At 36.0% G+C, this 14,958-nt stretch overlaps 1 protein-coding gene across 11 annotated transcripts in view; it reads left to right on the top strand.

Moving 5' to 3' along the window:
- lmo7a (LIM domain 7a) overlaps positions 1 to 14,958 on the top strand; it is a 57,503-nt gene that overhangs the window by 9,057 nt on the left and 33,488 nt on the right. For all 11 annotated transcript variants that reach the window (XM_051118453.1, XM_051118456.1, XM_051118449.1 and 8 more), the window contains exons 3-4: positions 476 to 545; positions 5,417 to 5,523. In XM_051118453.1, coding sequence (XP_050974410.1) covers positions 476 to 545; positions 5,417 to 5,523 — 177 coding nt within the window. The remainder of the gene's footprint in view (positions 1 to 475; positions 546 to 5,416; positions 5,524 to 14,958) is intronic.

Raw genomic sequence — 14,958 nt, 5'->3', positions numbered from 1 at the left:
TCTGTCATCATTTACTCACCCTCGTGTCGTTCCAAACCTATATGACTTAATTTTTTCTGTGATTAGTAAAGAAAGTCAAGTAATTTTACATCACTGAATGACAGAAGACACAGTATGAGACAATTCATTAATATGTTAATGGCTGCCTCTCCCTTTATTACACATAACCAAAACTCAACTCAAGTTTCTCACATATTTTACTTCATGCTCATCACTCCTTTTTAGGTATTAGTTGCATACCTATTATAACTTTAATGTGTATTTCTCCAAACCAGTTTTTCACACAAAACTAGACTTACTTAGAGGCTATTGACTGATGTCTGTTTCCACAGTGAGTTGTTTGTATTTTCTTCAGGGCATTAGATGGCTTTGTAAACTGAAGCCAGATGGTCAGAATTAAAGAAAGCCATAAACTGGCAACCGACACGCGATATAATTGTTTGTGTTGACTTTTGTTCTGTTTTTCTCGTTCTAGTCTGATCAACAAGATCAGGCCTGGCGTCGTCAAGAAACTAAACAGATTATCCACACCTATTGCTGGCCTGGTAAGTTTTAAAATTATTATTATTAGTACTTTGACATTCATATATTATTTGAGCTGTAGTAATCCACCTTGGCTAAGAACCGTAACTGTTACAAAGAAATTTGAATGATTTACTAAACGGTTTACATGTACATGAGTGTTAAGTGTGAACTGCACAGGGTAAATCATTTACTATTTAATAGTAATCATTTGCTACCATACAGTAATACGCATTGTGATTTTTCCATTATGAACTATCCATATGCCTGTAGAGAAGAGTAGCTGGATCATCCAGTACATTCTCATGATGAAAACCCTTTCTAATTAAAGAGCACAGACAAGTGGCATATGGGCCTGATTGAGCCGTTTTTATTGAAGCTGTTTTGGTCTAATCTATGCAAAACACGCTCATTTATTTCCCATTGCCCTTTAAAACTCTTGACCCAGGTAAGCTTAGATAAGCATCCCCATGTCCAACAGCATCACAGTATTTCCATAAAATGCTTCCAACCCCGAAACCTACCAAGCACAGCCTAAACTCACAATTGAGGGCTTACATGGCAAGGGCTAAGCAAAGGCATGCAAAGAAAAACACATAGTTTGGAGTATATTTTAGTTTTGCTAAATACTGCTGAGCTTGTAAAGTTTGTCCGTGAGAGAGCCGTTTCTGAGCTACCAGATGCGAAAGAACACAATGCTCTTATCCAACTATATTTATGACCAATGAAAAATATTTTTCCACAGAATGAAAGGCTCATTCAAGGTTCTGAAATCTCACCAACAGCATTATTGTTCCTTCTGGCTGCTTTGCTTTTGTTTGACACAGTTTCATTCTAATACAGAGGTTTTGTATTTTGTCAAATCAAGGCTCATTAGTGCAAGAGCGGAAATCTTTGGTTTTGTGGACTGTGTAGCGACTCTGGCTTTGGATCGCTAAACTCTACTCTGGGTTTGGCTTTGACTGATCTCTGGATCACTTTCCCATAGTTCCATCAAACCCGGAGCCGTGGTTTACCCTTGTGTTTCCCTGGATAGCCGATCCTCCTTTTAACAATTTGAAGAGAGGAAGCCTACACTTGTGTGGCACGCTGGTCGGCCACATTAGAAAAGTCATTCTGGCAGGGCTTTAGCCTGAGGTTTAGCAGAGAGATGACTCCTTAGAGCATAGCCTAGCATAAACCCCCCATAATTGAGCTGGATGGATATATTTGCTACGGGTCTCACCACTGTGAAAGGAGAATTGGCAGAACTGATTATTTGAATCGAATTTTCCACAGGCCACCAGGCTTGTTTGCTCTTAAAAGTGGGCATTTAAGCATTTATATTTTATTATGTACTTTTATTAAACCCATAATGTGGATGTGTTTGATTTTTAACGAACTGGCACATTATTCCTTATTCACCATATCAGTTTACTGAAAATGATGTGTTTCATATAAGAATTTGATGTGCGCTCACACACTTTATCATAAAAATTTACTTTAGCATACATTAGATTACATACGTATCACTAGTGATGCCCATGCAACACTTTGCTGGATAACATATGAATGAATGGTTTACAACACCTCCAAATTCCTAAATCATAATCAATCAACCAACCAACCAGCAGTCGCAAAACTATAGAAGCCGTTTTCCACCACTGAATAAAAAATAAAGGTAATTGTGTTTTTTTTTTTTTTATCTCACAGTTCTGACTTTTTTTCTTGCAATTGCGAGTTTACATCTTGCAACTCTGACTTTTTTTTAGAATTGTGTGATACAAACTCACAATTCTGACTTTTTTTTTCTCAGAATTGTGAGATATAATCTCGCAATTACGAGTTTATATCTTGCAACTTTTTTCTTGCAATTGCAAGTTTGCATCTTGCAATTCAGACTTTTTTTTCTCAGAATTGTATGATACAAACTCACAATTCAGACTTTTTTTTCTCAGAATTGTGTGATACAAACTCACAATTCTGACTTTTTTCTCAGAATTGTGAGATATAATCTCGCAATTACGAGTTTACATCTTGCAACTTTTTTCTTGCAATTGGGAGTTTGCATCTTGCAATTCTGACTTTTTTTTCTCAGAATTGTGCGATACAAACTCACAATTCTGACTTTTTTCTCAGAATTGTGAGATATAATCTCACAATTGCGAGTTTACGTCTTGCAACTCTGACTCTTTTCTCAGAATTGTGTGATACAAACTCACAATTCAGACTTTTTTCTCAGAATTGTGAGATATAATCTCATAATTGCGAGTTTACATCTTGCAACTCTGACTTTTTTTCTCAGAATTGTGTAATACAAACTCACAATTCTGACTTTTTTTCTTAGAATTGTGAGATATAATCTCGCAATTACGAGTTTACATCTTGCAACTTTTTTCTTGCAATTGGGAGTTTACATCTTGCAATTCTGACTTTTTTTTCTCAGAATTGTGTGATACAAACTCACAATTCAGACTTTTTTCTCAGAATTGTGCGATACAAACTCACAATTCTGACTTTTTTCTCAGAATTGTGATTTATAATCTCACAATTGCGAGTTTTTTCTCAGAAAAAAGTTTTGAGAAAAAGTGAGATATAATCTCACAATTGCGAGTTTACGAATTGTGACTTTTTTAACTTGCAGTTCTGACTTTATATCTCGCAATTGTGAGTTTATGAGAAAAAAGTCAGAATTGTGAGTTTATATCACAGAATTATTAAATAAAAAGTCACAATAACTTTTTTTTTTTTTTTTGACAGGCAGCTTGACGGTTTTGTCAGAGGATTGTAGTCACTAAATGAGAATTTCTGACAGGATTATGTGCACTGACTGTAAAGTTAAAGATTCTTTCTGCATCATTATGTCTGCATGATTTGGTTCTTGAGATGAATTTTGATATGCTATGCAAAGTGAATTAAAGGAATTTTTGCTATGCAAGTGGTTTGATCCAAAGCTAATTTTCAGATGCTATTTCTTTGTATAACTGAATTATCCCATTAATCTATATAGATAGATATTTTAAAAAAAAAAATGTATTTCAAAAAATCATTGACACACAAGTACTGTCCCCCTTTACTTAACATACATATAAATTGTCAGAATATGACCAATACTGATAAATAAACAGCCAATAAGCTAAGGCTATTAAGTAGCAGTCCCAAACTATTTTTGGTTAATACAGTTAAGTTTGTATGAGCCACCACAGTCATTTAAACATACAGAATAACACAAAGTGAAAATAACATGGTATTTTTGGGTTATGGAAACAGCTTTCACGCACACATTTCAAAATAAAAGTCTCACATCCGAAAAACATTTAGAATTACATTTTTTGTTTTTGATGTTGTTTCTTTGACTGTACATTTCACAACCCACTTTTGGTCCAAAACCCACCAGTTGAGAAACACTGTGAGCGTAAACCTTTAACCCAAATCAGAGTACAGTATGCTAATTGTAGCAACCTTGGTTAGGCGCCTTGTTCAAGGACACAAAAGTTATAGATCCAGTGTCGCGTATAGCTGAGACTGAATCTGTAACTGTTGTGTTGTGTGAAACCTAATAACTAAACTTAAATTTAATACATTTGAAGCTGTTGTGGCAAGGTGATATCATTATACGTAGAGGTATCTGACACACTTCAGTCAGTGATTATGTAATTGTCCCAAAACTATCTGTGCAAAATTATTAACACATAATGGTTTAATTAACTTGTCCTGTTAAGGTCATGTTAAATTCCATGTAAAGGTTAAACATGTAAGAGTCTGTTTGTTCCCAGCCACCTGCTCCAAGACATTTAGCATTCAGGTATTCAAGTAAACAGGTGACTAGCAGAACTTTTTCGTATCTTAGATATTTTGCGTAAGTCTAGGTTAAGGGTTAAGGACAAGGATCAAGCTGTTGGAGCATGAGGATTTGAGGAACAGAATGCTAAGAGACATCTTGTTGACATCCATTTTCTGTGCAGAAAGACACATTTGTCACAGATGAAACGTACTTCAACAGATACTTTGACCATCACATGAGGTCAGGGTGAGACCTTTGACCCTAGATTTAACTAGTTTAAGCAAGGAGGTGATTCAAAAGTGGAGCTCCTTGTTGCCATCTGCTAATAAGCATGTTTGCTGTTTAAATATAGACCAAAGCACCCTGTGATTATTTTAGAGCGGGCGGGAAAAGCAGGAAAGGGTGGGCTGCACGCTCTGAACATCTCATCCAGATGGTTGATCAAATCTAATTGAAATGATGTCATAACACGACATTAGTGCCATGATACTCGGCCTTCATCAACACACCGGATGCGTATGTGAATACACACAACACGCTCAAGTTTCCTTTATATTGAAGCATTTCCCTACCCACCCACCAAGTGATTTTAACACTTGCTTGGGGGAAATACTTTGTTGTTTCAGTCACCTGTGTTTCATGGCAACCCCGTCGCCAAAATAGTCCACCGCCCTGAAGATTCCTCAAATATTCTGCTGAGAGCTTTGAGTGGCGGTTTCTGGGTGTGAAAGGGGAGAGTATGCTTGACTTTATATGTTTGTGCAAATGTAGGTATGCGTCTGGGTTAGTCTAGAGCGAGTGAAAAGGGAGAGTGTGCGTGTGTTTGTGACGGCCGTACATGTGCGGGGGAGGGGACTAGTAGTGTTGACACTCTCTGTCTGTTTTTGCACCGCCCCGAGGCCAAACTCCTGCTTTCACAGGTACTGTCACAGTTCAATCAGTGACATCCCTGCCTTCTTTGCTCCTGTGGTGTCACTTTTTATTTGCCACCTGCCTTCTTTCGTCTCCTCCCACTGCTTCAGCTCACTAGACTGAACTTTGGATGCAATGATTTCTGAACTCCGTGTGCCAGACAGTTGCCATATGACTTCTGTCTAACTCACAAGGTGGACACATATTCTCTGTCGACAGGACAACATCAGCCTCTTCTTGAAAGCCTGTGCAAAGCTTGGACTAAAAGAGGCCCAGCTTTTCCACCCAGGAGACCTGCAAGACTTATCTACACGTGTGACTGTCAAGTAAGTTTTGCTTTTCTCAACTTACGATGTTCGGTAATATGCTTGACCCTTCGCCATTGTGAAAATAGCAGTGGTTTAGCTGTAACTGAATGTGTCCAACCGCTGTTTATGCCTCACTGGATGGTGATTTTGGCTGATCTTATTGTCCTCTGGTCTCATATACACATACTTTTGTAAAACAGGGTTGTATTACCAAGCCAGTTATTTAAATTCAATATATGAAACTCAACGTGAATGGCTACTTTTAACACTTTTATGAGATATTGTGTGGTTGTTGACATAATAGCTTTGTAACATTTTACAGCTTGTTTTGTTTGCAAAAGTGAATTGAATATTAAATGAAAGTCATGAATTAGATATGGCCTTTTGACAAGTGAAAAAGGAAAGTTAGACAATAAATAAAGCGGAGCAGAGGTGAGCCGCAATGAAACTATAATCTGATCTTAAAACAGCAGAATCACCCTCATCAGTGAAGCATAAACTCCCACTGTCGCTGAAACACAAGCTGACAGTTGACTTGTGTATGTGTAAATCCAAGATGAAGAGAGATTAAGGACTTTCAGCATGTGTCCTGTGGGTGATTTTGCCACTCGCAGGTGTTTATGTCATCTGCTCGCTGTAATCATGCTATATTGTTGTAGTTTCACTGTTTTGCCTTAGCCCATACCTGTGACCAGGGTGGAAAAACATGGCATGTTGATCAACCTGTTCATATTCTCACAGGTGTGTCTTGTATGGTTACGTCGTGAGATCTGTCACTACAGCTCTGACATGTTCATCACCGTCACTTTAATATTTGCAAACAAAAGAAGTACCATGCTAGATGAACTAGAAAATTTGTAATTCAGGTTCAACAGTTCACAAAGAAATAAGAATTCTGTCATCATTTACTTACCCTCATGTCATTCCATTGAACAAAAAAGGAGACATTTTGAATAATGTGCTATTTGTTTTTTTTTTTTGCCATTCGGTTACAATGAATAGGAAGCTTTCAAGCTTCAAAAAAGACCAGTAAAAGGTCATAAAACTACAATAGATGCAATTTGCTTGACTTGTGTGCTATTTTCCTTACAAAGTCTTACAAAGTTATATTATAGCTGTGACTAACAGATCCGTCAGTGGATTGTTAGTGAGTCGAACTTGAATGTGATTTGAACTTGAAAACTGGATCTGTTCAATTTGTAAATGAATCATTCAGAACGCTTTTATGACCTGATTCCTCAGTTTTATTAAAAAGATTCATTCGTGACTTGGGAGACACTACTACTCACATAATCTCTTATGAATTTTCATGAATCTGCTAAGGAGAATGTTGAATATCTGTTTTTCAGTGTATAATGACTTCAATTAAGTCAATTAAAAAGAAATACACCACAAGTCACAGTCTGAACCACATTAATCCTAGCTTAATGGTGGTTTTTGTCATTTTGGAGCTTGGCAGCTTCAATTTTTTCAACTTTAATAAGTTTTATAAAGAGTTCTAATGATATTCTTTGAAAAAAAAATCAACTGTGTTTTAAGGAAGAAAAGACGGACTATTTCAGCGCGACTGTGCGGCTGAAAACTACTGCGTGCAACTATGAAAAAGTATTTAGGAGCACCGGTGCGATTAAACCGATCAGCATATTTGTGTTTACGCTGAGGGGAGCTTTAAAGGTTTCTTTTTTTTTTTTTTTAAATTTATTTTTTGGCATTTCGCCTCAAAATCAAGTCAAGATTCGAACACAGGACACTGTATGTCGGCACTGTATGTCGGCTCTGCTGTGCGTCTCCATTCAAATACAGCGGCATTTCGTTTATGAATGAACATTTTTAACCGAATCTAGTGAGTCCGTGATTCAATTTCCCATTCATAAAGACAGTCACTTGCTTTATTGCTGAATAAATCAGCCGTTCGAACGAATCAAATGAATGAATGATTCAGTAAGTACCAGCTGGTAGTTGTAGTTTAATTTTTGAGTTATTTAAATCATTTAATATTTCTATATTGAAAATGTTATATTTAAAACATTAATCTCAACATGAATTTAAAAATTTGAATGCACTGATGCCACCTCTGAGCCTCATTAAACATATGAAAATACACCTACAAGACACTTTTATGTTCTTCTGTGCCACCTCTGTAGTACTAATTAATTTTGTTAATACTGATTTCATTTGATTGGTAACTTATTGTGCTTGTTCTTATTCTGCTGGTTTTTAAAGGGTTTACTTTTTTTTTTTTTCTTTAAGATTTAATTGAAAAAATATGACAATTTTAATAAAGTTTAAAAAATGCAATTACACAGTTAAAAACAAAATATCCCTGTAAATCACTTTAGGGAGTCAAATATCACCTCGTAATGGGAAAGCAATTTTTGATCAGAAGGTGCTCCTAAAATTTTGACCGTACAACTAAATTTTTAGAATTAGAAGCACAAGTGCTCCTATAAAGAAAAGTAAGCGTAGAGCCCTGCATTTATGGATGAACTATTCATTTCGTGGGCTGTCTGCAATCGATTTTTATCATGTTCCTTTGTTTTCTAATAGATGATCCTTTTGTGAACTGCTTCATTTGACTAAGGTGTGTCCTGCTCTGGCTTAAACTGGTCCGGCAGAAATTATTGGTGCGTTTGGAGCATCGTGACCTATCAAAGCTATATCACGTCATAAACAAATGAGTAATGATTCAAATGTGTAAAATGAGCCTGCCCATATTGATAAGGCTGCTTTGAATATGGCGATGGAGGGCTGGGCGTTTTTGCCCGTCCCATCATTGTTACCTCATCTGAAGTGACAGCGCTGGCCGACGCTGAGATTAAACAAAGCGAGCCTGACTGCATGACGGTTACCACGCCACACCCTCACTGCCTTGGCAACCGTGCAGAAGCTCTGATTAAACAGGACTCGTCCAATCCCTATAGGCTGTAATTATAATCACTTACTCTACTTATATATGTCTGAGGGTGTGCGTGAGCGTGAAGCGAGGGTTTATCTGTGTCCACTGACAGCCGTTTGGCGGAAGAGTTCCAGAGGTCCTAATTTTAGAATTGAAAGGTCACTTTTTGACACCAGATGAAGTGCAGCAGTGATATGATAGTTTGTTTTCCCCTTCATTCTCCTGGTATAACTTTACATCCTTCTGCAGCATGTTTGTGTTTACATCAAGGACTCTGCTGTTTTGGCTTGTGTTCCCTGTTGTGGGTTTGTGTAGGCCTTGTGGTTTGCATATACTAACTGTAAGCTGGTCAAGTATTAGACTAGACCCGCTCAGCACTGTCTAGCAGTGATATTTGGTAAGTTTTTGTACCCGACTCTTGCCAAGCAAATGCCTTGCATTTTTTTGTGCTCTGAAGCGATGCCACTTTCCTGTTTCAGTGCTCTCTCAACAACTACTAATAGAGATGGCAGTAAACCTTCTGCAATGCAAGGGCATAGTTTGCATGCTACATTAAAGTTCTAAGATCTCTCACACTGATCTGCAGTTTACAGCCCTTGTGGAGTTTGATGTCGAATGTTCATAGTCACACAGAAGGCAACGTGAGGAGATATTGCAGCTTATTACCGACAGGACTGAGATAAGCAGGGCCTGCATTCATTATTACTCATCAGTCCATGAAAAGCAAGCGTCTCAGAGAGGGAAACAACTCCAGGTCACCTGTCCCTCAGGCAGCCTTTTCCAGTACGACAGCTGTTTGTTGCATGGCCTGTTTATGTCTAATAATAAACATGATCAATGTTTACTTATGGACTACCTAATATTTACTTACTGTATATACGGTATACTACCGATCAAAAATTTGGGGTTGGTTTATGTATATAGAGGTATTAAGTAATAAATTTTGATTTATTTTATTGTATTTTTTTAAATGCTTTGGCAAAGTGAACAAAAAGTCCAATATACAATCAAAATTATTTATATTAATTATGCAAATTATACCAGTCACCAATGTGTTTTGTAAGAATTTGTTATTTTAAAAAAATGCCAACATGCCCTTGTTTGGTACCAATGTGATTTGAATTAATTTTTTATACTTTCTGTTAGCAATTTTGCTTTTTTTGTAATTTTTATTATTTTTTATTATTATTATTTGTCTCTGTAATTTATTATCAATTTTTAATTCAGTTTTAGTTATTTTACTACATCAAGTTAACCTCAGTGGAGATTAGAAATATTGCTTTGCCTAAAATAAAATAAATGTAAGTTTTTAATACTTTATTTCAAGTAACATATGTGAACTTGGACCACAAAACCAGTCATAAGTAGCATGGGTATATTTGTAGCAATAGCCAACAATACATTGTATGGGTCAGAATGATATTTTATGCCAAAAATCATTAGGTTGTTAGGTAAAGATCATGTTCCATGAAGATATTTTGTACATTTCCTACCGTAAATATATCAAAACTTAATTTTTGATTAGTAATATGCATTGTAACGAACTTTATTTAGACAACTTTTTCTCAATATTTTGATTTTTTTTCCCCCTTAGAGTCCAAATTTTCAATTAGTTGTACCTTGGCCAGATATTGTCCTATCCTAACAGACCATTCATCAACGGGAAGCTTATTCATTCAGCCTTCAGATGATGTACAAATCTCAATTTCAAAAAATTGACACTTATTACTGGTTTTGTGGTCCAGGGTCACCTTTATTTTATTTCCAGTTCTTTTTCTTCAACTGAAAAAATAACTTAAATGATGAACAGGATTCTGGAAAACTGTTTTCATGACTGTTTTGTTCTGGTACTGGTGGCAGATTAGTTTTTTTTTGGTGTTGTGTAAATGTAGGATGTATGGAACATACAAGCATGATTCTTCTTTATAAATAGGTATTCCTAGCTTGAAAATTTGTCTTGAAATGGTCAAACATTTATGACAAATATGACTAGTGGTGAATCAGAAGGTTCAGAAGGTTTCATTACTTCTCACTGTAGCTGTGTGAACCTTGTCTCTACTTTTTATTATTGTCTCTGCCAGTGAACGTATTGCTATATTACTAGCGATTACATAAAGTTAATGATAAAGAATTATATCTCTTCCTGCATTCCAGTAGTTTATAGTGTTGTGAATTGTCGTGAACCTTTTGATTTCAGACATGGACAATCAAAGTTATTGACTTTGAGAGAAGCCATACATAGCATAACATAAATGTGATCACAGATGTTCTGGCTTTATGACACTGTATCTGTTTCAGAGGTTGTGTGGCATTAACAATATTGTTTTTATTAACCGCAAATATCATCATCTCATGCTCCAGCGCCGAACTGATTCCCAGATAAACCACTTCTCTTCTCATAGTACATGCAGATTCCTTGTTTGAGGTTGGCTGCTAGATATTTTTAGCTGTGTTTAAGTGGAAAAATATAGGAAAATGGATATGCTGAATGTTGTATTCCTTCTTATTAGATTTAAATACACTACTGTTCAAAAGTTTATGGTCAGTATAATTTAGAAAAAGTAAGTAATGCTACTTAGTAATGCTTAAAAAGTAATGCTTTAAAAAGTAAAAAAATGTATGCTTTTATTCAGCAAGACTGAAAATGACAGTAAAAACAAATAAATGGTGTTCTTACTTATTTTAAATTATAATTTTTGAACAATAGTGTAAGTCTGTTTAGACCAGCAAATAAGTACTGTTGGTGCACTGTTGTATGTTGAATGTGTAAGATGCATTGTAGATTCACTGTGTTGTGAATAGTAATATAACATTTTCATTATAAGAGTTGTGGGAGAATGAATATGTTATTTTTTCAATAGCGTGTGGCACTGGATGGCATCAGTGGTGTCTGTGACAGGGACACTGGCCCTCGTGAATTGCTCAATTGTCCACGTCGTGAGCGGACAAACAAGAGCTGCATTTGTTTGACACGCTCATCAGACTAGTGCAAATGATATGTTTGTAATGTTTACTTGTGGATTATAGCTGGAAATTCGGATAAGAATGTAACTAGTCTTTTGGGGGACGTCAAATCAGTCACAGCTCATGCCTCCATTGAAATGTTTATGTTGTATCATAGGGGTGTGAGTGAATACTTTATATAAAAAAAGAAGTAAAAAACAAAGAATGATTGATGCAATCTGACATGACTCATTAGCATTGTTCATTAAACCAGGAACATTCTTTACCCGCTGAATGTTACTGAACTGGGCTGTGAGGTCTTAATATCCCAGCTATGCACACACCCACTAGTATCAGGCTTTGTAAATAAGGGGAGTTGATGTGTCATGAACCTGCCCGACCGTTGTCGCTGTGTCATTATATTGCATTACCCAAAAGGGACTGGCAGGTCTTTACCAGATTTTTATAGACGTGAATCATTTCGGATATACGACTTGAAAATTGCAGAAATATGCCTTGGATGTTGTGTAACTGAGGGCTGGACTTTGTCCATGTGTAAGTATTTTAGATTATGCGTAGGCAATATCCTATCTCTATTACAGACTCTCTTACTTTTTCACTCAGAGCATCTGTATGAGCCTCTGTGGTTTGGACATTGTTTAGAGTGAAACAGCACAGTACCATTTAGAAACTTCCATTGTGTTGGTACTTTGAAATGACACAATAATCACACATAGAGAAATGGTTTGGTTTCCAGAAAGAGGCACATCCTAAATGTCATAGTGACTTTCCCACGGACTAGTACCACACTTGTTTATGACACCGGATCTATCTTCTGGCCTTAAAATCTTGATTCTGAGTTCATACAACTATTAAAAAAGGCAGCAGGTTGATGTTGTATTTTGTGAGAATTTAACAGTGCATACATTATATTCTCACAAACGGTCATTAGCACAAACAACATTTGTTTTGCCTTGGGAACAGACGGGTGATTATAAGCAATTTGACGCAGTCTTGTACTTGTTTAGACACATTAGTTCAAAGCATGTAAAGTCTGTTGTGTGAATAGAAACCCCACTGAAAAGCATTTGTCCTCTGATTATGTCTGACAGTGTTTTGAGTAGAAAAATGAGCTGTTGCAAATGGAATGTTCCAGTCAGAGTTCTCTCACTAAAGGATGGAGAATTAAGAGTGGCAAGAGCGGCTGTTAAACACCAGTGCACTTTTTTTTTTTTTTTTACATAACCCAGTGTTAACAGCTTAAAAACTGCCAATATACTTGCCACTCTTTTTAATATAATAAATTAGAACAGAGACCATCAAACTCCAAAATAATAAAAAAAACACCATAAGGTATTAGAAAAGTGATCTGTACTACTCATGTGCATCTTGCAAAGCCGCAACCAGTGTTGGGGAAAGTTACTTTTAAAAGTAATGCATTACAATATTGCGTTACTCCCTAAAAAGTTACTAATTACATAGTTACTTTTTATGGAAAGTAATGTGTTACATTACTTTTTAAATCTGGGCAGGGCTTGCTTGTTTGTTTTTAATATAAAAAGTTCTATTTTGGCAAACGTAAAAGCCCTTTCACGCCAAAACTGAAATGAATAAGCCTCAGGCTGAAGGAAAAGTAAATTCACGTCTGTACAGTGGAACACAGAAGAAGAAAGTTCAAGCATTTAAAAATAAACTCCAACTATAAAGAAAAGAAGCTTTATCTAGAGTAATTTTGCTTATTAGTATGGTTGGATCATCGAAGGTCAGCAGCAATACATAGGTTAATAAAATGGGATTAAATGTAAAGGATATTTGTGTTATTTAACATTTAATTAGTTAAGGTTTGCGTAATGTTCCATTTCACTGTTTTATTCATTTTTAGGTATACTGAATCTGTTGTTTTGTTTGTTTGTTTGTTTTGTGAGTGAAATAAATGTAATTCATGTTCACATTTATTATAGAACTTCAATAACATCTTGTTCCTGATTTCTCTCAACATGGGGACAGGAGACCTGTCAATCAATAAATGGGAAAGAAAAATTAACTGGCGTTATTTGAAAAAGTAGCTCAGATATTTTACTGTAATTAAAAAGTAATGCGTTACTAGTTACTTGAAAAAAAGTAATCTGATTACGTAATTTAAGTTACTTGTAATGCAGTACCCCTATCGCTGGCCGCAAATACATAACTTTATGTAAAGAAGGAACCAAAATGTAAACATTACTGACTTCTTTTATGATGCTTTTTATTGTTTTATGGTGTGTTTGCATTCTTTTTAATATTTGAAATGTTTAGTCATTGTAATGGCAAGGAAAAGAGGATGAGTTCAGCTTTTAAAAAAAATAGGGATTTGTGACAACACGAGTGAATAAATGATGACAGAATTTTCAGAATTTTTCAGAAATGCTGATTTTGCATATTCAGCTTTCCCTTTCGAAAGCAATGCTTTATCTATTAGATAGCATCTTTTTTCTTCAATAATGAATTTGCTGATAAAGCAAATGCTTCTGATTCATGTGAGTGAACAGCTGATCACATTAAAACTAAAATACACCCTTGAGGTCCCAAAATATATTTTTTCTCACCCTAACAAAGAGTCCTTTGGCTTTTTCAGGCTCACAAGCTAACAAGCGTTTAAGACAGAATGTTCTTGATATTTTTTCCCCTCCAACTTTGTAAATGTGGACTTTGTTCCGATGTCAGGCACATACCTTTTTGTCCTCTTATGACTTTTATTGGAGTAATAAATTGTTGTTATCGTGAGCAGTGAACGCCTTTATTCAGCGAGTTGAACATGTCATACAGGTTCACCAGCTTGAAAAACACACAGCATAATCGCTCTCCAACCACTCAGCTGTTGAACTTTGTAGGTTGTGTCATAAATCTTGCATCATGGCTGTCACAGCTAAAAATGCATTGTATTCGTTTTGAGAGTGTATTGTTAGTACGGTAAGAATGTCCTCTGTAGATGTTGTGTCATTATAGACTGTCAGGATGGTATGTACCTGCAGTACAGACACTCCCAGTGTCATTAAACGCTCTGGACACTCCAAATACTGAAATATATGGCCTAGACATGTGCTTCTGTACTATTGCATTCTCTTATATATCTAGGGAATTAGTTGTTGTTTTATGTTTTATCTTTATATTATGTTCAGTTGCACGTATTTGCTGTAAATATATACTCTGGACCTCTGAAATGTTCACATTGCAATTGGCTCAAGTGTTATATAATCTACTTGTTCAAAACATCAGAGAAGGAAATACCTCACAGAAACAGGATGTCAAGGATCTTAGGTTAAAAATTCCATTGATGCTTAACAGAGCAATGTGGTATTTTTATAGTGATCCTATTTGGTCTCAACCAGACAGTGCTCATAAATAACCTGTCAAGCACTAGAAGGTGACTTTTTAATTGTTTCTATGTATTTCTGAAATAAAATATACACTGTCAGTTTAGTTTTAGTAGGGTTGTTTGGGTGTTGTTTGAGTGAACGTGTTTTCAATGCGTATCCTTTTGTATAGAGCTGCCGGGAGCTGGGATTGTGCTTTCACTTTCTAGCTCATTCACCAGGGCACACAGAGACCCAAAACATGCCCACTGTTTTTATTGT

The sequence above is a fragment of the Labeo rohita genome, chromosome 9, assembly GCF_022985175.1.
Source record: "Labeo rohita strain BAU-BD-2019 chromosome 9, IGBB_LRoh.1.0, whole genome shotgun sequence".
Lineage (NCBI taxonomy): Eukaryota > Metazoa > Chordata > Actinopteri > Cypriniformes > Cyprinidae > Labeo > Labeo rohita.
This window is presented reverse-complemented; position numbering and strand designations above follow the sequence as displayed.